This window comes from Nelusetta ayraudi, unplaced genomic scaffold (genome assembly GCF_046127955.1).
Source record: "Nelusetta ayraudi isolate G7.1 ecotype Tasmania unplaced genomic scaffold, CSIRO-AGI_Nayr_v1 ptg000011l, whole genome shotgun sequence".
NCBI classification, from domain to species: domain Eukaryota; kingdom Metazoa; phylum Chordata; class Actinopteri; order Tetraodontiformes; family Monacanthidae; genus Nelusetta; species Nelusetta ayraudi.
Genome location: NW_027466061.1, coordinates 24892501 through 24915000, shown reverse-complemented (window position 1 = coordinate 24915000; position 22500 = coordinate 24892501). Strand labels below are relative to the sequence as shown.

The window sequence follows — 22500 nt, the reverse complement described above, 5'->3', positions numbered from 1 at the left end:
CCTCCTCTTCCTCCTCCTCCTCGTCCTCCTCCTCGGACACAGGTGGAGCGATGGGGGGCTCTGTTGATGACGTTTTGGCAGCCTGGGGAGGGGAATGCGGAAGTGTGTGTGTGAGAAATGCTCAAAGCAAATGGACGAGGGTGTGTATGACTTTAAAAAATTAAAGGTCCACTGTATAACATTTAGCTTGATTTTTTTTTTTTTTACATTGGTAAAAGCTTAACATACTGCCCATAAATACATTAATAAAAGTGTATATTCGCAGTAAAATAAAAAAGACATTTGGTTTTCCCTTAGAACGGTTCTCATATATATTACAATGTACATAGAACAATGAGGATCTTGCTCCTGTTAGCTGCTGCACCGCCATTTTTTAAGGAAGCCCGTTATTTAAGGTATTTAAATAGGAATTGTGCTGTCAGGTGGGCCTCCTTAAAAATGTTCACACACTGGACCTTTAAAACACTTTTATTGTCACTGCAATTATATACGTGTGTTTTATTAGACCTAGCCATTCATCATTATCAGCCATGTTCTGAGTTGTGCGATCTAAAAATGGAGAAGAAAAGCAAAAAATAACCCACACGCTAGAATAAAGGAAAGGAAAAGTTTTTTTTTTTTTTTAAATGCTATTCAAACACCAACTGATGCTTGGATCAGCAGGGACACCACGCAGAAGGAAGATGAAGACTACCGCTACAGACTCAGCACCACTGCAGTATGTTTGGCATTTGTGTGAGACAAATGACGGACATGACTGTAGTTGGACTGTCGGGAGGGTTTTTCTGGGAGCTGAGGAGAGACAGGAAGTGGGAATTAGGTGCAGCTCATCTCTTCTCTGGCTTTATCGCTGCACATGCGGCCACATGGCGCTGTTGTGCAACAAGGCAGAGATGCAGCTGGTGCATCCCTGCTGCCATGGAACACACCTGTTAATATTAACCACTCAAACACACTCAGCCTCAGGCATAACAGTTTATGCCCCAATGAGCCTTTTTCTACCCCCCACCGCCCCGAGTCACCCCCCCCCCCCCAACATTTCATCCATTTCCAGTCCCGTCATGCATAGATGAAGCAGTGTGGCTCAGTGATTAAAGCGAGAAGGGGGGAAAAAAATAATAAAAAGGCTCTGGCTGGAGTTCCAAAAAAAAAAAGATAAAAAGTCCTTCAATCAGACACACTGAGCGGTGTGACCTGCTGCTCCAAAGACTGGGGGGGGGGGGGTGTGCGCGCTGCGCCAAGACTGCAGTGCAGGAGTGAGTGCTGAGGAGTGAAGCAGAGTGATCCCCCCCCCCCCCCTCCCTGACGGAGCCATGCCGCTGCTGCTGCTGCTGCTGCTGCTGCTGCTGGTGGTGGTGGTGAGGTGACAGCACGCAATGTGGATGATAGAGTGGAGAGGAGGGTGAGCTTAGCTTCATACATGCAGTTTGACAGCCATCACAACCCTCTGTGGCATGCCCCCACCACCCCACCCCCCCCACTCAGGAGGGTCAGGTTTGCAAAGATTAATATAAAAAAAACAAAACGTAGAAGATTATAATATCGTCCATATTCTAATTATGATAATTATAATAATGGATACACACATCGGGAAAAGAAAAACTTGCATAAATATTCCATTTGTAAATACTTCTATACATACAAATACCACTTTTCAAGTTTGAGCAAATGGCGATAAGACTGTGTACTGTTTTCCCAACAGGTGGCGTTACCTTCATGAATGTAGCATCAACAAAATGTATTCGTTATTTTATTTTAATCTTCATTTTTTTCCTGTACCCTGCAAGAGGTATACTAACATTACGGTAGTTCTTTAGTCTGTTCAAATTACTGTTGGATCAAGCTGAGATCATTGGATGAACAAGCCTTTCAGGTTTCCGACCTCACCTGCACATTTCTTGTGTCTTCCTCTCCATTACGAGAGATATTGTATGTATTGTTCTACTCTATACTTATATGTGCAAATAAATAATTCTAATTCTAATTCTTGAGTTAACAAACGTTACCCCAAACAGCAGTTGGCTGTACACATCAATGTCTGGAAGCCACTGTGAGCACCTCTTGTCATTGTAGAGGTCAAAGGTCATGCATATTAATCTCCTGATGTCTGAATAAATAAGGTATCAAAATACTTATGCAAGTTTTTATTTTGCTGATGTTTGTATACTTTATTTTGGCTGACTCTGTGTGTATATATGTATATGTATATATATATACATATGTATATATATATATACATATGTACATATATATATGTATATATATATACATATATATAAAGAACAAGATCAAATAAAATGCCGCCTTTCTTATATATATATGTATATATATATATATATATATATGTATATATATATATACACACACACACACACATGTATATATATATATATATACATATATATATATATATATATATATATATATATATATATGTACATATGTGTGTGTGTGTGTGTATGTAAAGAGCAATAAAATATTCATACAGAGAGTTATGATGCCTCTAGAGTCAAATGCTTGTAACGCTTGGCCAGGTGGCAGAGTTGCAATTAGGAGTTGTTTTTTTCTGTTTTGTTTTTTGCTGGAAAAGCCAATGCACGTAGAGATCAGGTGGAAAGTAATGTGAGGATTTACCTTGTCAAATAATGCGCTGCAGGTTCTAAGGCTGACGGGAGGCCCAGACGACAGCAGTCGGTTCTGAATGTGGAGGTTGAGAACGGGAGGATTTCAACTCAAAGTCAAATAGCCATACAGTGTTTCAGGTTTCAGTGGACGTCGGGGGGGAGAGGGATGGGGCGGGGGTAGGGGTAGGGGTGAGGGGTTGTCAGTGGGTGTGGGCGCTACTGAGGGATGGATGTTGGCCCCCGATGAAGAGACGCACCGCCTGACGACCATCCCGGCCCCAGACTTTTTTGTCCCATTCTGCAAAAGCTCACATCTGTGTTTTCCATCAGTCTCAGTAAGAGACTGTAGTTCAGCCAGGGTCTCCGGTGGAGCAACTACAAGTCAAGTGGTGGTTCAAAAAAAGTCTCAGCCGCTCACAAAACACGCTTCTTCAGTTAGCCCTCTGCTTACAGCCTCTCCACACAAAAAAAAAAACATTTTTGTTGTTGTATCCATTTGGAAAGGAGTTGAAAGAAGGTTTACAGTGTGGCCTCAAGAGGGGGCAACACAGGGTACTATCAACCTCTCATTGCCCTTTATGACATCACAAAAGGCATAGCTCCAACAGCTTGTGCTAGCACGCATTTTCTACAAAGTTTTGTGGAAAATTTAAATCTTGCATAATTTGGGACCTTTAATATCTGCTTGAAGAGGGGACTTTTTAAAAACTGTTTACTTTTATGGAACTGACCAAAATTATCATTGCATTGCAACTGCACTCCAGTCCTGTGATCAAATCAACACGTACACATAGAGATGCAGTTGGATTCCAGTATGAGATCAGCGCCGTGAGATTATCTACTTCTATCTATTTCTGTTTTCCTTTCATTCAAAAACAACATTTCTCTCTCTTGCCTAACATTTCAACTGCAGCCCACAACAACAACACTAGCGGACGACCATTTAACCATTTGCCCTTCAACTATCTTTTCCATCCGTGCAAACATTGAAACAGCCTTTTAAAGATCCAGTGTGTAAGACTTGGCTTGATTTAGAATTTTTAAATTGGTACAATCCAGGTCGCCTGACAGTGCGTTTTCGTTGTTAGGCTGAACGCTCGCGTCCACAAATAAACCGCCGAAGAAGAGTGTGGACGAGGTATCTAGGTTTGTCTGCGCAGGCCACTGTTTCTTCTCAAAAATCTCTAAATATTACACACTTCACCATTAACTACACACACACGCACACACACACACACAGAGCCAGTCTCAAACCCTCTCAAAGCCTCAAAGCAAAATGTAAAGAGGGTCTCATTATAAGCTAATATATATTATTGTCACTAATGGTCACTAAAGTAAATAATAATTAAGATCACCCTGTTTAATATTACATTTTTAAAAAATATTATTCCCAAAGGGAAAAGCAACTGGTTTTACACCTTGCAGAATGGCTGATGAGGGTGATGTTACTTGCTCCGATGCAAAGAAGTGACAGCTTGCATCCATGAGACATTGTTATTATAGGTCTCCTGCACGTCAGGACATTTAGATTGCTATTGAGTAACAATGGGGAGCATGGAGACCCCCACTGGCTGTGGCCAATAGCTTAGTCAACTCTGCAGACAGCAGTGACAGTCTGACAGCCTGAGATGCTCTCTCTCACTCTCTCGCTCTTTCTCTCTCAAACAAACACAAAAAAAAACCTCAATGCCACGCCCGCCAGGCCTCGGATAGCAAAGAGCCTTTTTTTTTCCTCCAATCCATAGTCCTCACATTAAGTGGGACTGCTGCAGTTATACCCGGGGGGCGGCCGACACTCGGCCTCCGCGTCTCATCTCCACCCGGCTGAGCGAGCGCGCCGGCCGCACAGGCATTCAAAGCATAGATTACTGCGCTTGGAGCCGGGAATGAGGTCAGCACAGCGGGAGGCCTTGTCCAAGCACTTGAGCCTCCCAGCAGAGCTTTCCGCGTCGGCTGCTTTTTCTTTTTTCAGAATCCCGGTTTAAGTCAATTGGGAAAAGTCAACAATGAGCATCGTGAAAAGAAAAGGAAAAAAATAACATAAAATAAATAACTTAAGTCCTTCTTAAAGTCCTCGCAGTGAGCTCAGCGAGGCCTCGGGCCATTAGAGGGCGACGGACGGACGTGTGGGGGTAAAAAAGCGTTGAGACGTTCCAGAAGATTCCAAGAGTTGGTGTGAAGTGAGAGAGAGAGGTGAGGAAGAGTCACAAGATGATGATGATGTAAAGGCACTGAATTGTTCCACTTACCTGTCATCTCCCACCTTTTAATGATAATAATAATAGTCAGAGAAAAAAAATAGTTTTCCTCTTTTTTTTCTTTTTTTTTACCGTGTGCAAATTCATTGTCAGATTAAGGGGCCGTCGATGCCAACGAGGGTATTTTTTTGTTGAAAGAGTTTGTTTCTCTACACAGTTTGGCCTTCCATCCACATGTAACCGCACTTGTATAGAATATCTAGAATAGAATACATACATACATATATACATAGTATTTATATACATGTATATATATATACATATATATATATATATATATATATATATATATACATATATATATATAAATATGTATATATATATATGTACATATATATGTACATATATATATATATACATATACACATATATATATTTATACACATATATAGCTTTTTGAAAAAATATGAGACCCCCTTAAAATTTTGCTTTGAGGCTTTCAGGGGGTCTCATGGGTTAATCGGGGCGCTTCCAAACTATTCCCCTTCCTTAACCTCCCTTAAAAATAAAGGTAACCTCCCTTAAAAATAAAGGTTAAAAGACGCTCGATAAAAAGAGCTTGTGTGCCGCCGCGCTTTGACTGACTGAAAACCCGCACCTGCTTGGGTTCGCCATTGTCGTTTTTCCATTTCATGAATTTTCCCAGCCTTGTGATTGGCTAAAATGGTCTTCCTGTTTGGGAGCGATATCGCGTTTTGGCATGTGCATTACATTATTATTGCTTAAGACGGATTTTGCTGTTTTTATGTGGATGGAGATAAGTCTTATCGCACCGTCGGTGTAGACGGCTGGGATTTTTTTTTTAATCAGAGGCCAAAAAAGTTTCAAATAAACCCGTGTTGGTTGGTGTGGACGAAGCCTTTAAGTGTGGTAATGGCAACAATAGACATTTGTGTATAGTTTGCAGTATGAATGTTGGTATCAGTAGAAGAAGAAGAAGGCCGTCACCCACACCCTCCCCCACCCTGAGTCACTTGTGAATAATTCATCTTGAACATCATTACATATCACTGAGTGCCCTTCTAAAGTGTCTCACCAGGCCGAGACAGTGGAGATGTGTGAGAACTCACCAGAGTGTTTGCTGCAATGTAGCCGTGCGCCGACTTGTCTGAAATGCACAAAATATTCCTCTTCAGACAAAAGCAGCTTTAACATTAACGTAACATTAATTACGTGTATAATTATATATATGTATATATAAATATATATATATATATATACATACATATATACATGTATACAGTATATATTTTTTTGACATGGATTCTTTGTGGTCACCTCCTGAGGTGAAGCTCATGTACTTCTGGTTGTTCACTGTTTCTTTGGAGTCGTAGAACTTGAGCACGTCCAGCACGGCCTGCGGGTTCTTCTTCTGCTCCAGCTTGGTAATGTTGGAGGTCTGGAGGAGTCGAGCCCACTGCTCCGGAATTCCCTAAGCATCAAATAAGACACACACACACACACACACACACACACACACAGATTAGCATCTTCTCTCGGGTTCTTCAGGAGCCGGGAATGAAAAGGTTGAGATGAGTCAAAACTGAGGAGATCTGTCAATATGAAATAATAGAACAAAGATCTCGAGATCAGTGGTTCTAAACTGGTGGAGTCTCAGCACCCATAAGTTTGTTTTTCCTCATCATGAAGGCGCAACCCAAATTTATTTCACAAAAATAAAAACGCTAGTCCACTTTCTATCACGTCTAGTCAATAAATTATTGAAGGAAGGGTGCTGCCTTGTTCAAGAGGAGGTGAGAGCTGCAGTGGAGGAAACACGAACCTGCAAGGCAGTGGGAATGAAACTACAGGGAGCTTGGTCAAGATGGGAGAACACTGTTGAGAGGAAGGTGAACTGGACTTAGCTGTGGACAGCCAAGCCTCACCGCATTAAATTCCTCATCCAGGCAGTGTATGATGTGCTTCCAAGCCCATCCAACCTGAACGCATGGGGCAATAGCAGAGACACCAGCGTGCCCTTTGTGTTCTTAGCAAGGAACCTTGGAACACATCCTCAGGTGCAGCACCAGGGCACTTGGAGATGGCCGGTACCGATGGAGGCAAGACCAAGTCCTTAAGACCATTGCTGAAGTCATGAGCGCAGGACTTATGTGGGCAGAGCAGTTCCGACCTTCCAAGAAAACCATCACCTTTGTAAGAGCTGGGGAGCAGCCAAACCCTGCCAGAAGAACTTCAGCAGACATATTAACCTCTGCACGAGACCGGCAGCTGTTGGTGGAACTTGAACATCAACTGAAGTTCCCCAGCCATATTGCAGTCACCACCGTGCAACCTGACCTTGTCCTTGTGTCTGAGTTCACCAGGCAATTAGTGCTGATGGAACTGAACGTCCCATTGGGAAGCCTTCAAGAGAAAGCTCTCCAAGTATGCAGGACTGGTCAGTGACAGTGACTGTCAATATATGTATATATATATATATATACATATATATACATATACATATCCATATGTATATATATTAAAAATACATTTCTTGTGGAACAATGAGTTAAGTGAAACACTCACCGTGAACTCTCCTGTGACGGCATCGAAGCCGACGTGGATGGTGTGTTCAAAGTCTGAGGGCAGAGAGATCTCAGGACGCTCCTTCTCCTTCTTCTTGTTTGCTGCAACAAAAAAGGAGGAGAAAATAGTCCATCATCAGTGCCATCAGTCTGGGGGGGTGTGGTGGTGGTGGTGGGTTAGGGTGCTACTCACTCTTGTCCCCGCCGGGGAAAATGGAGCGCAGGCGGACCTTCTTGTTTTTCTCTTCGGGAGCCATGGGCAGCGGTTTGGAGGCGTGATTGAGCGACGAGGAGTCCCGGGAGCTACTGTTCATTCTCAGGGGAGGCGCCGGCGGTTTCTCCTCAATATCGACACTATCAGACATCTTTAGCAGCACTCACAAAGTCCTGAGAGGGGAAGAGACAAGAGAGGACATGGAGGGGGCAACATTAGCAGGACTACTCCATAAACTCTGAAAATAGCACATTTAGCCCTCTGTTTACAGCCTCCTGCAGGAGGGGGAAGATTTGACCGTCACCCCTAATTTACACCAAAAGCGTCTGCTCCGTACCATCTCACACCTAAAGCGTTTCCGAGCGGGGCATCTAGCGCGACAGCACAATTGTGTCACGCGAGAATTGCAAGATCGCGCGACAACACAGGTAGTTTCGCTTGTATGTTAAAGAAAAACACAGTGAAACAAAACCCTTTTGCCCATCCCGAAGGTATCTGTGTGTAAAAAAGAAAAATAATCATAAACTGAACTGCTGGTATCATACAAAGTGCAGGTATTTAAAGTATGAATGCATTTTGTTCATCGTAGTTTCAGATTTAAAGTGAAATCTGCTTTATTTTTTTGACAGTTGAGATGACCATGTTGGACCTTTGGAATGTCTGGAAGGAGCCCAGTGAGAGTTCCGCAAGTTTGACACCCAGCTGGGAGTGTTGTCACTGACCCGGGAGAGGTGACCTTTGTGACCTTTGTGACATTGGCACGGAGACCCCCCGGGATCCAACGTGGCAGCGGCCCATTCATTTCAATGGAGTTGCTCAGCCAGTGCTTCTGTGATGCATCAGGACGCATCAGCCAATCAGAACCAGCCGAGACACAGCAGACGTCACGCTGGCAACATAAAACTTTTTTCTGGCCTGTATGCCTTTATTTATTTATTTATTTATTCATTTATTTAAATTAAAAGTCCATGACTTAAAAATCGACAATAGAGATATTTGTTATGAAGTGCATTTCAGGTCAAAGGTCGTCCTGTCAGCCATTCTGCAGCCGATTCTTTTTGTATTGCAGTCGGAAAGGAAAATGCTTTTTGGGCCATATAAGGGTTTTTTGCCTGCAGTACCTCAAGTGGCCATCAGAAAAGACCGGCTATTCAGTTCTTATAATAATACCTCCATACTTGGCGCACACACAAAGTGACATGGAAGGAGTTTTCCCGGGACCAGGAGAGACTCGCAGGGTCTGAACACTTTGACACGTTGCTTTGAGAACTTTGTGTAAATTTGTTTTAACAGCAGGAAAAAAAAGAACAGTTATCTGCTGACTCAATGATAAAAGTTCTGACTGATCCACGTGTGTGGAAGAGCTCCCAGGAGTACACCATGTCCAGTAAGAAGTGTTTGTGTGTGTGTGTGTGTGTGTGTGTGTGTGTGTGTGTGTGTGTGTGGCAATGGGGGTGGACCTGTTTCTTAACGCGCCGCTGCTTTCAGCGCATTGTGTTTTTTTTCTCTCAGAGACGTGACCTATTTTTTTGCCCCATGATACCAGTCAGGGAATCACAGTGACGCGGCTGCAGGTCCGTCCATAAGATGCAGATATGTTTTGGTTTTTCTCCTTTTTTTTTTACCCAATAAATATTTTTATTTTATTTTATATTTCTTTATTTCTTTTTAATTATTACTTTTTTATCTTTGTAATTGTGTAAATTTCCCCACTTGGGAATTAATAAAGACATTCTATTCTATTCTATTTTTTAAAAAAGAAACAAGAAAACCTGTGTCTGAGTCTCTGCTGGGTGAGCGGCATGTGAGTTTGGAGGTCGAGGCTCCACTTTGGAAAGTTTCGGTGCAGGAGTCACTGCAGCGTCACATCAGTTCCTCTCGCTTGAGCGGCGTTTATACTGGGAGGGCGAGGAGGTGGACTCGGGCGTTCTGAGAGACACTGGCAAGAGTGAAATCACCCTCACCATCATTCTTCCTCCCCCTCCTCCCTCCTCCACCCATCGCACTCCACCATCTCAAACTCCTTCACTGCTTCACCCCGAGGCCAAGCCCATCATGTGATGCTCCGCACCGCCACCGTCCCAGAAAGAGGAAGCCCCCCCCCCCGTCCCCCAGCAGAGACCTACATTGGCGAACAAAGACCACTCCCCGGCTCCTCGGCTTAACTAACTTTAAAAAGAGACTCACTCTCCCTCCTTCACACACTCACTCATGCTGACCCTGAACAACTTTCTATAACTGACCGGCCAACACAAGACTGATTGTGGTGGGTAAAAATATATACGTGTCTATAGTTTTTTTGTTAGTTTTTTTTGGAGAGTGTGGGTTTTTTTTTTTCTTTTGCTTTTCTTCTTTATTTCAAATTGCACAACTCAGAACATGGCTGATACTGATGTTGAACAACAAGGTCTATTAAAACACAAGTATACCATAAAAGCAACAATTAAACTGTTTCAGAGGTCCAGTGTGTGTGACACATATGTGTGTTCAATGTATATTTTTATATATATATATATATATGTATATGTATATATATATATATATACTGTAAGAACTGTTCTAAGGGTAGGAAAACCAAATTACTTTGATTGTACTTCAAGTATACACTGTAATTAATGTATTTATGGGAAGTATGTTAAGCTTTGACCAATGTAAAAATCATTAAAAAAAAAAAAAAAAGCCAGATTTTACACACTGAACCTTTAAATGAAAGAACGAGGCAGCTTAAGGTAGCATATCATTAACTTTAATTCAGCGGCATCACTTTGACCTTTGCTTCCTCTTCAAACGAGAGCTGAGACGGAACCACTGCGACGCTTTTTGTTCAACAACTGCAGGAAATTATGATTTGGTGACACAGTGCCTCCCTCCAACAAATGAAAATGCAGCAACATGAAGAAATCATGCAACAGCTCGATCTGGAATCAGAATCAAACTGATGTCACAGGACTGGAATAGCTGGCTTTCAGTCACGAGGTTATGTCTACGGTGGAAGCTAGCTAAAATAGCCTAGAAGATGACCGCAGATGTTAGGTTGAAATCTAATTTTTACAGCATTGTTGTTCTGTGAGCTTTTTTACACTTCTCACCTTTACGAACAACAACAACCTTTGGAACTCTAAAAAAAAAAATGTTTTTTTTTTTTTTCGATTGGAATAATCGGAAACTATAACATAAAACATCTGCATTTTTCTATATGACAGATCCTCAGCAGCAAGTAGCCAACTTTTCATTTCCTGCCCTCCATCTGAGCCACGTGACCTCACGTGAAAACAACCAATTTGTTTTCACAGTCTGACTGGCATTAACAAAGTGACGTGGACGCAAAAAGAGTCACAGCCAGCAGAAAAGACAACCACCCAGCCTACCAACACCTACCACCCTCCCCCCTCCTCCACCACCACCACCCACAACGATGAGTGTGTCTGTGAGAGCTGACTACAGTTTGGAAGAACTGGTTGTTCCTGAAATTTGGGTTGGCGATGCTGACGCACGAGTCACAAGTCTATCCAGTTCAGCCACAGGACACAAGAAGGCAAACAGGATCCTGACGCCTCCTGGTCGGAGAAGGAACCCAGCGGAGGATCACTCATGACTGATCGATGATCGATGATCAACAGACAATATATATATATATATGTCATCATCTGAAAAAGTTCCCCTTAAAAAAGTATCTATGATTCAACTGGGAGTAGGATGGGAGGGGGGTGTCTTGTTTACTAAAACGCTGTTCTCGAGCTCAGACAATGAGAGCAGAAACTGGTTCTCTGGGTTTGGTAGGTTTGAGGCGCGGCTACACAATAAAACTGGCGTTTACAGAAAAAAGGCCGACTTACATGACGCCTAAAGGCAAATAAACAGAAGGATTGAACAAACAGGTAGAATGTTTTCCAAGTCCCAGTGTTTCTCCAGCATGGCCTGAAGCCTTGAGCCATAAAAAAAAAAAAAAAAAAACAAGCAGTAGGGTGACGGAGCTGCAGCAGAGGCAGCTCCGCGTTTTAACGAGCCACTGCTAGTCCCGTAGTGGGAACGCGTGGACGGGAAGAAGATGGACAGAAGAGGCCGTTTTGCTTTCGATGCAACGTCTCCCAGAACCAAGATGCCTTCTCCGAATACAACTGAAACCCGGCTCAGCCACACCAGATGTACAAATACACAACCCTAACCCTTACTGCTTTGTATATATATATATATACATTTGTATATATATACATATATATATATATATATATATATATATATATATAGATAGATATACACACACACATATATATATACATAATATATTTATATATATATATATGTGTGTGTAAATATATATATACATATATATATATATATACACACACACAAGAATGCATGTATGTATACATCAGCAACATGTTAAGCTTTTACCAATACAAGAATCATAAATGGAGCCAAATTTTACACCCTGGACCTTCAAATGCACATCCTCTGCGATGAGACGAGAACTCACTCACAACACTGTTGGAGGCTGTAAACACTGAGCTAAATCTGCTGTTTACCAGAGACTGACGGATGTTTTATGGACGGTTTGATGTGTGTGAAGCCGCTGCTGATCCATGGAGAGCAACGTCTCTGTGCGAGCCGATCATGGACCTTCTCGAACAGAACCAGAGACGCGAAGAAAACCACAGCAAACTGATCATCTCCATCTCAACATCCAGGACATCACAATTTCACACGCATGTGCACGCAACTTGTTCTACAGCCCTACGGTTCTTTTGCCCCTTTTTTGCACATACACGCACACATGGAAGTGTGTGTGCGTGTGTGTGTGTGTGCGTGTGTGTGTGTGTGTGTGTCTGTGTGTGTGGGACTAATGCAGCTGTGACTGATGCCTCCGTTAATCCATTAAGATAATCTCCTGAACACGTTCTTGCAGCTTTTAGCGGCCGCGCACGGGAGTGGATTCACTGCACGCTGGCCGGCTGTAGTCGGGTGGCGGGGGGGGGGGGCGCAGCGGGCACAGAGGAGCATGCAATCGATGGCGGCAAACGTCAGATGGTGACATTTTAGGGCAGCAGGTTTGAAGCCTGGAAAATAAAGGGGCTGGGTTTTTTTAATTTAAGTCAACTTTGTGGTATCATTGGTTTAGATTTCAAGAAAACAACACTTGAAAAAACAAATAACCACATGTTTGACTAAAAAGGCTGAAGCCAGAGCTGATTATGACGACCCTTTTAGCAAAACAGTACAAAACACGATGATGAAAAATAGTCAAAATGGAGAGAAAAAAACGACCTACTAATTTTTTATTTTTTTTTAACTAATTTCTTGAATATTATTAATGAGCTGCAAAATTGTCATGTCATGTCCTATCAATGTTATATGCATGTTTGTTTGGCATTTGTTCATTTTTTTGTGTGTTTCTTTTTAACTTTTAAATAGACACAAGTACACCCGAGATGATATTTTATGTCTTTCCTGAAACATCTGGTTGGATACTATCAGGAAGCAGGACATGATTGATGTTGTACGTGAGCTGAGCGATTTTAAAATCCACTGGTTCTCCTAAATTGAGAGACCGTTTTAGTTTAGGGTTAGGGGTGCTCATCAGTCACTGAAGGTATATAGTGTCTTGCGGGCTTCAGTCAGTCAGTCAGTCAGTCACAGGGAAGGAGAGCAGATGAATAATGCAGCCGCACATCTGGTCTGGTCGCTAGCAACACCAATGCAGGAAACTTGATCACCTGATCGACTGATCACCTGATCATCACCTGCTGCAGCAGTGAGTCGAATAGCCAAAGACAGCAGATTCACGGACAGCCAGACATCAGCGGATCCTTCGCTCACATAAAACACTGACCTATTTACAGATGGGGGGGGGGGGGGGTACTGTCCCAGGAACCAGGAGCTCCAGCACAATTGACTGTCTTTTGCACATCTGCTCTTATCCGTCTGTTGTACATAGATTGACTTGAATGTTTTGTGTAATTACTTTGTAGTTCATTTTTTTGTATTGTTTTTAATGCAACAGCGTAGTTTTCCAATTTGGTATGAATAAAGTACATCCATTCTATTCTATATTGTAGTCTCCTACTTCTCAAACACACACACACACACACACACACACACACACACACACACACAGCGAGAGGCCCATCTCTTAACATCACACATCAACTCTGGCTGAAAAGTGGATGTAGGTCAAAATCTCTCGTCAAAAAAAACCCAAATACATGCAAATGAGAAGAAAATGATGCCGCTGACGCTTCCTTGTTGTGCTCGGGTGGCCTCGCTCAGTGGAGATGCGCCGATATTTCTTAAAAACGCTGAGAAACTCTGCATCAGACGCATCAGCTCGACTGGGGTAGAACTAGGTGGGGGGGGTGGGGGAGGGATGTTTTCCACATTTCTGCCCCATAAAATATTAATCTAGCTGTAGCTGGTATTTTCCGCGCTCTTTCAAACATTAATGCTGAATTTGAACGGCTCACACAGGAAGAGGCTCTAATCTGGAGGCCGTGGCGGCCCAGTAATGGCCTCCGTGGTTGGGGAGGGGAGGGACGGGAGGATGGGTTTGAGAGGGCGGGGGGTGCGGGATGGGGGGTGAGGTCCATAAGCCCGGGCTCTTGGTGGCCCTGATTAGGACACGCGCTCTGTTGGACTTGGCTTCAGCTTTGGCCGAGGCTCCTTTCAGGGACGTTGATTACTTGGATGGAATTGACAGCGTGAGGACATTCAAGGATAAGAGGGGGTGTGGGAGGGGTGGAGCGAGAGGGGGGGGGGCACTTTTTTTTTGACTTCCCTCATCTCTTTTGTCTTTGTGCTGTCTATCTTGCATGTGCGCAATTGGTGGGAAAACAAAGTACTCCAGTAGAAGGAGATGGCATGAATGAAAGGAATGAATGGTCCTTTTAAATGCTCAATTAAATCACCAGGCCACAGAACATAATTCAACGGTTTGAAAAAAAATGTTGGCATGGTGAATGTGAATTTTCTTTGTTATTCCATAATTCAGCACTGGGGAAAACTAACTTTCTGACCTCAACTTTGACCAAAGGCAGTTGTCAATTTCAAGTTCCCCAATTCATCTCACATCTTTCAAAAATCGAGAGTTCGAAATGTACAAATTCGCAGAATTAATATTAGCTTTTAGATAGAAATAGTGTGATAATATGAAACCACAGTGAGCAGCTATTTTAGCTTAGCACAGCTTGACACTGACGTGGCTTTTCTCCAAACATCCTCAATCAACAGATAACATACATGTCACCATCTAAAAAAGTTCCCCTTCATATAGCGTCTATGATTGAATGAGACAAAAAAAAAAAATGGCGTGCTTTTTCTGAAAAATGTACACCAAATATATTATACATCCACAGACAACAGCCGTCCCTGCTCCGCTTCCTGTTTGCGACAGGCTCCACGGTGCTCTGCACTCGGCTGCTCAGGTCTGTTCCCTCCCGAGAGCAACAACTCACATCTCATCCGTGCGCCAAAGGTGACTTAGGAAGGTGAGATGGTGACTGAGCTGTCACTCAAACGGTCCCGCCTCCTCCGAGTGCTTCACACTATGTCACTGTCACCTGAACAAGAGCCTCACTGAGGTTTCATGACACAACTGGATGGATGCTGCCTTGCTCTTCCATTTAAAGGTCCAGTATGTAAAATTTGGTCTTTGGCCTGATTTATATTAGCAAAATCTTAACATAAAATATAAAAGTGTATACTCGCAGTGCAATAAAATGATTTACCCTTAGAATAGAATTTTACCCTTACATGTAAGAATTTACATAGATCAATAAGGGTCTTGCTCCCAGTTAGCTGCCATCTTGTACCGCCATATTTCGAAGGAAGCCTGGTGTGAATCAAGCTGCCAAGCAGCGCGTTTTGTATTTAGGGTGAACGCTCGTCTCCTCAAATAAACCAGTGAAGAAGAAGGTGGACGAGGGATCCAGGTTTGGGTGCGCAGGCCACTGCAGTTCACTGGCAAGCTCGGAGAGGGAGAGTAGAGAGCTCTTATAGGGGACGTATGTGAATGAGATGCTGCAATCTAAAACAAAACCAATTGATGTTGCTGTTTCTTCTTCAAAATCTCCAAATATTACACACTTTTAAGGTGGCTTTTTCCGTCGTCTTGCGTTACATTGTGTTGGTTTTTTGCGTAGGTTTTTTGCTTTGCGGTGTCATTGTATTCCGCGAGTTGTGGCACTGTCACAGCATGTTACGTTAACACGGTGTTACACTGTTATAGCTTGCGTCGTATTATATCATTGAATTGCTACACTTTTTACACATCGTACAAGTTCTTAAAAGTGTCAGTCTCTAACTTTAATGGCTACTGTATTATAAGGGACATCAATCAAGTACAGAGAGGCAATGACAGAGAAGGTATTGAAAAATGAAACAACTTTCATTTCCCAACATGAAAGACAAAAAAAGAACCATCTTCCCTCAGAAAAACCTCGAGTAAAACTAGCCACCACTTTGCAGGGTGAGTAGATTAGAACTCAGGAGTGTTTGATATTGTCCGTATGCTAAACAGAAACAAGCCTAATAGGATTTGATAAGGGTACTAAATTTAAACCCTGATGGTCCAACTAACCATCTGCTCTCAAGTGGTGGAATACTTTGCTTTTTTCTGTTAAAGACCGAGCAGGGAGGGAGGTGGTGGTGGTGGTGGTGGTGGGGGAGGTCACTACTATGCTCTCAAAACCTATTTATTCATTGCAGGCTGTATCCTACAATCCTCAGTTTACTGCACCCCCCGCCCCGCCCCGCCCGACTTGCTCAGGCTTACACTAGGGCCGCTCTATCTCACATAACACAAACACACATGACACACACACACAAGCCTACAGATAAATGTGCACACACAATCATTTTCAAGATTTTTTTAAAATGCAATTTGTGCAGCTATGTATTGCAAACTGAACTTCTGCAGTACATTTTTACGACTTATTGTTACATCATAAACAGACACACTGTTAGTTTAAAGGCAACATTTTTAATAGGGATTAACCAATACATTCGTACTCTACGAGTAGAGTACGAGTACTTTCATTTCAGTACGCAGCCATTACACATTATAGAAAAACTTAGATTTTTTTTGTATTTTATTGTATTTTATTAGTATAGTAGTTAGTATAGTTATTTGAACAACATTCCTCAGCAGGTTTTAACATATAACATATATATATATATATATATATATATATATATATATATGTATATATAAATATATATATATATATATATATATACATATATATATATACACACACACACACACACACACACATACACATGTCCAACTCGTACTGGTGTCATGGTATCGGCACGTATTTTACGAGTATGAGTAGAGTACTCAACCCTGATGTCAGTACTAATACCAGATACTGATAAAGGTATTGGTGCATTCATAATTTTTCACAATAAAACTCCATACAGTCAAGCAGAATGCTTGTCAATTTTTCAACATTTTCACACAGCAGCAGCAGCTTTTCAATTGTTTCTCTGTTCACTGGGTTTGTTCCGCCTCGGCAGAGGCCTGATTTTTGTCTCATTCCAGTGGTTTATTCTGATTGAAATTTCCTGTCTGTGTGTTAGTTTTTGCAAGGACTCGTTGGCAATGGCGTCTGAATTAAACATAAGGCTACGCGTTGATAAAACACACATCTTTGGCTCCTTGGCCGCAGGAATGGACCAAAAAGCTTGAGTCATCTGAACAAATTTCGAAATTCCTAGAAGCCCTCGTGTAGTTTGGCCCCGTGTGGACATCTGCAAGCCACCAGCGCATGAATATAATATGAATACAGCCAAAATAACGAGACACGCTCAGCTTCAGTTTCTAAACTGACGAGTTGACTTAACGTTGTCCGACTGACACAAAAATATTTCAGTGTCAAATATGCAATGCAATTTAATTAGTAATAATGAATAATGTAATATGGTTATCTTTTAATGATGCATAGTCTCAGGACCCACATCAATTTTTTTTTCGTGTCGTCAAGTTGCAACCCAAATTTATTCCACAAAAATAAAAACGCCCGCCTACTTTCTTTTATGTCTAGCGAATAAATTGTTAAAATTATTGAACTAAATTGTCTATCCTGCAAAATACATGCCCAACATGTTCTCTATAAATATATATATTTTAAAAAATCCCTGTGTTCAAAAAAAGGGAAACTACCCACAAGGCTGTGACCCAATCAAAACAGCTCCGCTACCCACCTTTGGGTCGCGACCCACCAGTTGAGAAAAGCTGCTCTACATTATTAACATATAATGTTATCATTAATATTTTAGGCCCATGTGTGTGACATTTAACTAATTTATTGGCTCGGAATAAAATAAGAAAATGTCTTTGATTATGTTTTTTATTTAGATAAAGCTCCCCACCTCCCAAAAAAGTCATTAACTGTTGCTTTTTTCATTCATTATAAGAATTTATATTTGAATAAAGAGCCAATAAGGTCAACTCTTAAGGAGGCGGACACATAGTGCCATCATGTATACCGCACCTCAGAACGAGACGAGGCTCTGCTCGGGGTTTTGACCCCAATGGGGACGAGGAATACATGAAATCCCACAGTGGGACGTCAGAAAACAAGAAAAATCAACAGCAACATTATTTGCAATAATCTTTCTTACTATTACAGGCTGTTGAAAGTCTGACAGGGCACACTTGGGCCTGTAAAATATGCATTGCACCCGCAGCACCTAGACTTCAGACAGGCCTGAGGCAGAAGCACATCCGCATTAGTGGCTCCTGTTAATCTCTGCAGTTTTTATTTTATTTTATTTTATTTTTTATTTTTTTGACTCTTCACTGCAAAACCAAACATTTGGCTTTTTGTGTTTGGTGCCTCATAGAGATGCAATAAGTACCAGGTGAGGCCGCTTGTGCTGTTCCGTTCAGTTCGAGAGCCTCCTTTCCTTTTTTCTAAATTCATATATTCAATTGAATCTTTTATTGTCATTATACAGTTAGTACAAAGACATTTAAAAGTGAATTAAAATGAAAAAGTCAATCAAATGAAAAAGCAAACACATACTAATAAATAAAAGATAACATAACATAATAAAAAAAAAAAAAGACACGTGCCACCCAACACTCATACCACATTCATCATCATCACATTCACATTTACATTCATCAGTTATTGCACTATTCTCCATTGTTGCACAGCCCATGCACCTTGTGTGTGTCTGGCTCATTGTCTGTTCAGTGCAGTGTGGCTCTGGCGTGAAAACTGTTTCTCATCCTGTTTGTCCTTTGTGCTTTCATTGTCCTGAAACGTCTGCCAGAGGGCAGCAGTTTGAAAAGTGAGTGAGTTATGTATTTTTGTTAGCATTAGTGTGGCATGGGTGGGTGTGTAGTGTGGGTGGGTGGGTGGGCATATTGGAAAGCCAGCTGGAGGCAGATTCCCCTCCTGCACTGCCAGCTGGTGCACCTGCTCTAGTCCGAAGGGTTAAAACTCCCAGACTGAGCAGCAAACAGACAGAGATTAAAAGCATCTTGCGGGGATGGAATTGTTGTCATTTTACACCATCACCAGGCAGTTGGTCTGCGGAAAAATACTTTACATATACTTTGTGTCAATGCAAAGTTAGTGTGTATCTTTTGAATAGCGGTGGGAGGTAATAAAGTAAAAATACTTTGTTAACAGCTATTTCAGGTATCTGTACTTTACTTAAGCATTTCTTTTTCTGACAACTTTTTTTTTACTTTTACTCCCAACGACGGTACACAAATATCTGTACTTTCTACTGATTACAGTGGGGGAAATATGGTTACTTTCATGTTTAAAAGATAGACATTCTTTTCTAAATGATTCACTCTTTATTTAATCCAGTTGTTGTTGATTGAACTGGAGCTGGATTGAACTTTTTGTGTGATCAAAGATGGATCATATTGTTTTAGAGAACTTTGGCTTTGGAGTCACTGTTGAGTACATTTTCTATACAGAGAAAAATAAAAATGGAGACAATAATATTGGTAAACTGTTACAGATTACAGTTTGGTTGTGCTACAGTTGAAAGAGAAGAAACACTACAGCATTGACCAAAGCCCTTTAACTTTTTCAAAATGATCAACAAATGTATTCTTTCATTATTGGCAAAAAAAAATATGTTTAAAGAACAAATCAAAAGCTGATTTTTTTTTTTTAAGGAGTTGTATCAGTAGTTTTATTTTTTTAGTATTTGTAATTTTACTTCAGTACAGAATGGGAATAATTTTGCAACCACTAGTTTTGAATTGAAAAATCCCACCAGTAAATTAAAACAACAACAAAAACTGTAAATGACAGTGAATGACCAACGTTTCTCTTCGACTGTGTGTCATTTTGCATTCTAATAAAGACTCAGTGCTGTTGTGACGCCGCCCAGCAGTGCATTTAATATTGATAACCTCTGGTCTGCCAAATGGATGAGGCAGGATTAGTGGTCCTGCACAGTCAAACTAACTCTGCCATGAGACATGAGAGAGATTTGTGTCGCGGTCGGGACTGAAATAACTGGGAGGTCCAGTGTTTCCTCATATAGTGGCGCCTCCACACAGCTGTGGGGAGAGCAGGAAAACCTTCACAAAGTGAGCAACAACGACTTTTTCTACAACCGGAGCTGCAAATCATGGATGATGTCAGAACAGCTACAGCATACAGCCAGGTGACATCACCTTATTCTGCATATTCTAATCTCTTGAGGTTTTTTTTTTTTTGAGTGTCTCAATCCCACAGGAGTCTTGTAAGCCCTTTAACTCTGTATCCTTGCTGCCTGTCATGTTTTTCTAGAACCGTGTTCTTCTCAACCACACTAGTGTACCGTCAGATAATGTCAGGTGTGCTGCGAGAAATTATCCAATTTCACTTAATTGGTCTAAAAAAAACATTCCATTGTGGAGTGACTTTGCTTTAAAAGGAATGTGACCCTATTTGCCTCCCAGGATATCAGCTTTTTACACTGAGTTAGTATCAATAAATGAAGAGACTATATTGTATTAAACTAAAAAAGTGTCTATCATTCGTAGTATCACTAAAAAGTAGTATCATTTTTGGTTCATGGTGTGCCATGGGATTTTTTTCAGTGTAAGAAATGCGCAATGGCTCAAAAAAGGTTGAAAAACACTGCTCTAGAACAGGGTGACTGTCACAAGTTGCACTGCAGTTCAAACACAAATGTAACAAAATTCTCATACACATACATATACAACCAGCATCGGTGTCGTGGTATCGGCACATATTTTTTTTTACAAGCATGAGTAGAGTACTGAACCCCAGTATCTGGACAGATATCCAATACTGGTATCGGTATCTGTATCGGTGCATCCCTATTAAACACAGTCATCAGCCTTTAGAGCACACCCAACACTACCAGGAGGCTCCGGTCCTACCTGACGGCCTCCAGTGCGCAGCATTCTGCAGCAAATTTAAAGGACCCACATTGTGGGAAAGGTCACTCTGCCAATATTTACAGCCTGCTAATCAGCTGTAATAGGAAAAGGCCAAGCTTTACGTCTTCCGCTTGCACCATTTTTCAAAGAGCGTATGCTAAGAAACATACAGTAGTTCTGGAAATCAGCCCTTTGTGATGTCATGGAGGATACCAGCTCTGCCAGATTACTGTAGGACCTGTAGGTTGTTTTTTTTTTGTTTTGTTTTATTATGAATCTTTCAATGTTGTATATATACATACATATATACATATATATAAATACAACAAATGGCTTTTATTGTACTGCGAGTACCAACATAAAAATAAAAATTGAGCTATATTTTACACACTGGACCTTTAAATTCTTTTTTTTAAAAACCTTTTTTTGCAGATTTAATCCAGACACTCATTCTTGTCTCTAGTCCTCCATCTTACTGTGTGTGTGGAGCCAAACCTTAAAGCTAGCCTCCATCCCAGAACTTCCTGGAAATCACCAAGCAATACTTCCATTCTGCCTCTCAGACACGAAGAGACGGTTGGAGTCACATGATAGGGGGGCGGAGCCGACATGCAAAACCAACCAGGAGAAAAGTCAGTTCTAAAGTAGCAACAGACATGCAGTGGGGAGCTTAACAGGGGAGGGGGAGCTGTGTCAATGTGTCAGTGTGTGAGACTCACTCTCTCCCTGTCTCCCTTCATCCGTCTCTCTTGCTTACCCCCCCCCCCCCCCCACCTCCCTCCTCACTCCCAGACAAAATGGCCAGATGGCCTCCAATCCTACATGTTAATCCACACGACACACACACACACACACACACACGGCCTGCAGCCGGCTGACACACCTACAGGCGGGAGGGACTGCGGCCTCCTCGGACCTCCAGCCGCAGCAGAGCTGTCAGCACGTGTCCCCACGCCGAAACTCTCCTCCTCCATGACAGCACAACTCACCCAGAGTCAACTCCTCAACCTCAACAAACTGTGTGTGTGTGTCTGTGTGTGTGTGTGTGTGTGTGTGTGTGTGTGTGTGTGTGTGTGTGTGTCTGTGTCTGTGTCTGCGTGTGTGTATGTGTGAGTGTCCTGCTATCATGTTTCAGGCTCCCAGCCAAAATGAGGTTCTGTGTCCGTTGCTTTTGTTAGCCGGGGGTTGAGCTAAGAGAGGCTGTGTGTGTGTGTGTGTGTGTGTTGGGGGGGTTTACAGCAGTCAGTGGAAGTGGAGGGTGGAGAAGCCCACAGATCTGCACAAGTGAACCGCAAGAGAAGCGACAGACAGACAGTCAGACAGACAGACGAGGGGTGGAAGAATGAAAAAGGAGGCCAGGGTCACATGACCTCGGTGTCCTGATAACGTCCCGCTGTCACTGGTATTACATCGTGTCTACCGAGTGTGTAGAATAGGAGCAATTTGAAGGACACGCTGTATATTAATGCGGTCGACAGGCTACGAAGTTACAAATGAGCCTGCACATGGCTTTTTT

The 22500-nt window shown here is 42.1% G+C and overlaps 1 protein-coding gene across 2 annotated transcripts in view; it reads right to left on the bottom strand.

The window, feature by feature from the left end:
- pak2a (p21 protein (Cdc42/Rac)-activated kinase 2a) overlaps positions 1 to 22500 on the bottom strand; it is a 33386-nt gene that overhangs the window by 8643 nt on the left and 2243 nt on the right. The window contains exons 2-7 of one of the 2 annotated variants that reach the window (XM_076022082.1): positions 7601 to 7794; positions 7409 to 7509; positions 6161 to 6314; positions 5953 to 5990; positions 2635 to 2697; positions 1 to 82 (exon numbers count right to left, since the gene is read on the bottom strand). The exon at positions 1 to 82 is cut by the window's left edge and continues 80 nt beyond it. In XM_076022082.1, the coding sequence (XP_075878197.1) occupies positions 1 to 82; positions 2635 to 2697; positions 5953 to 5990; positions 6161 to 6314; positions 7409 to 7509; positions 7601 to 7772 (610 nt within the window). In that variant the 5' untranslated portion in view covers positions 7773 to 7794. The remainder of the gene's footprint in view (positions 83 to 2634; positions 2698 to 5952; positions 5991 to 6160; positions 6315 to 7408; positions 7510 to 7600; positions 7795 to 22500) is intronic. The other variant, XM_076022085.1, reaches the window with a different exon arrangement.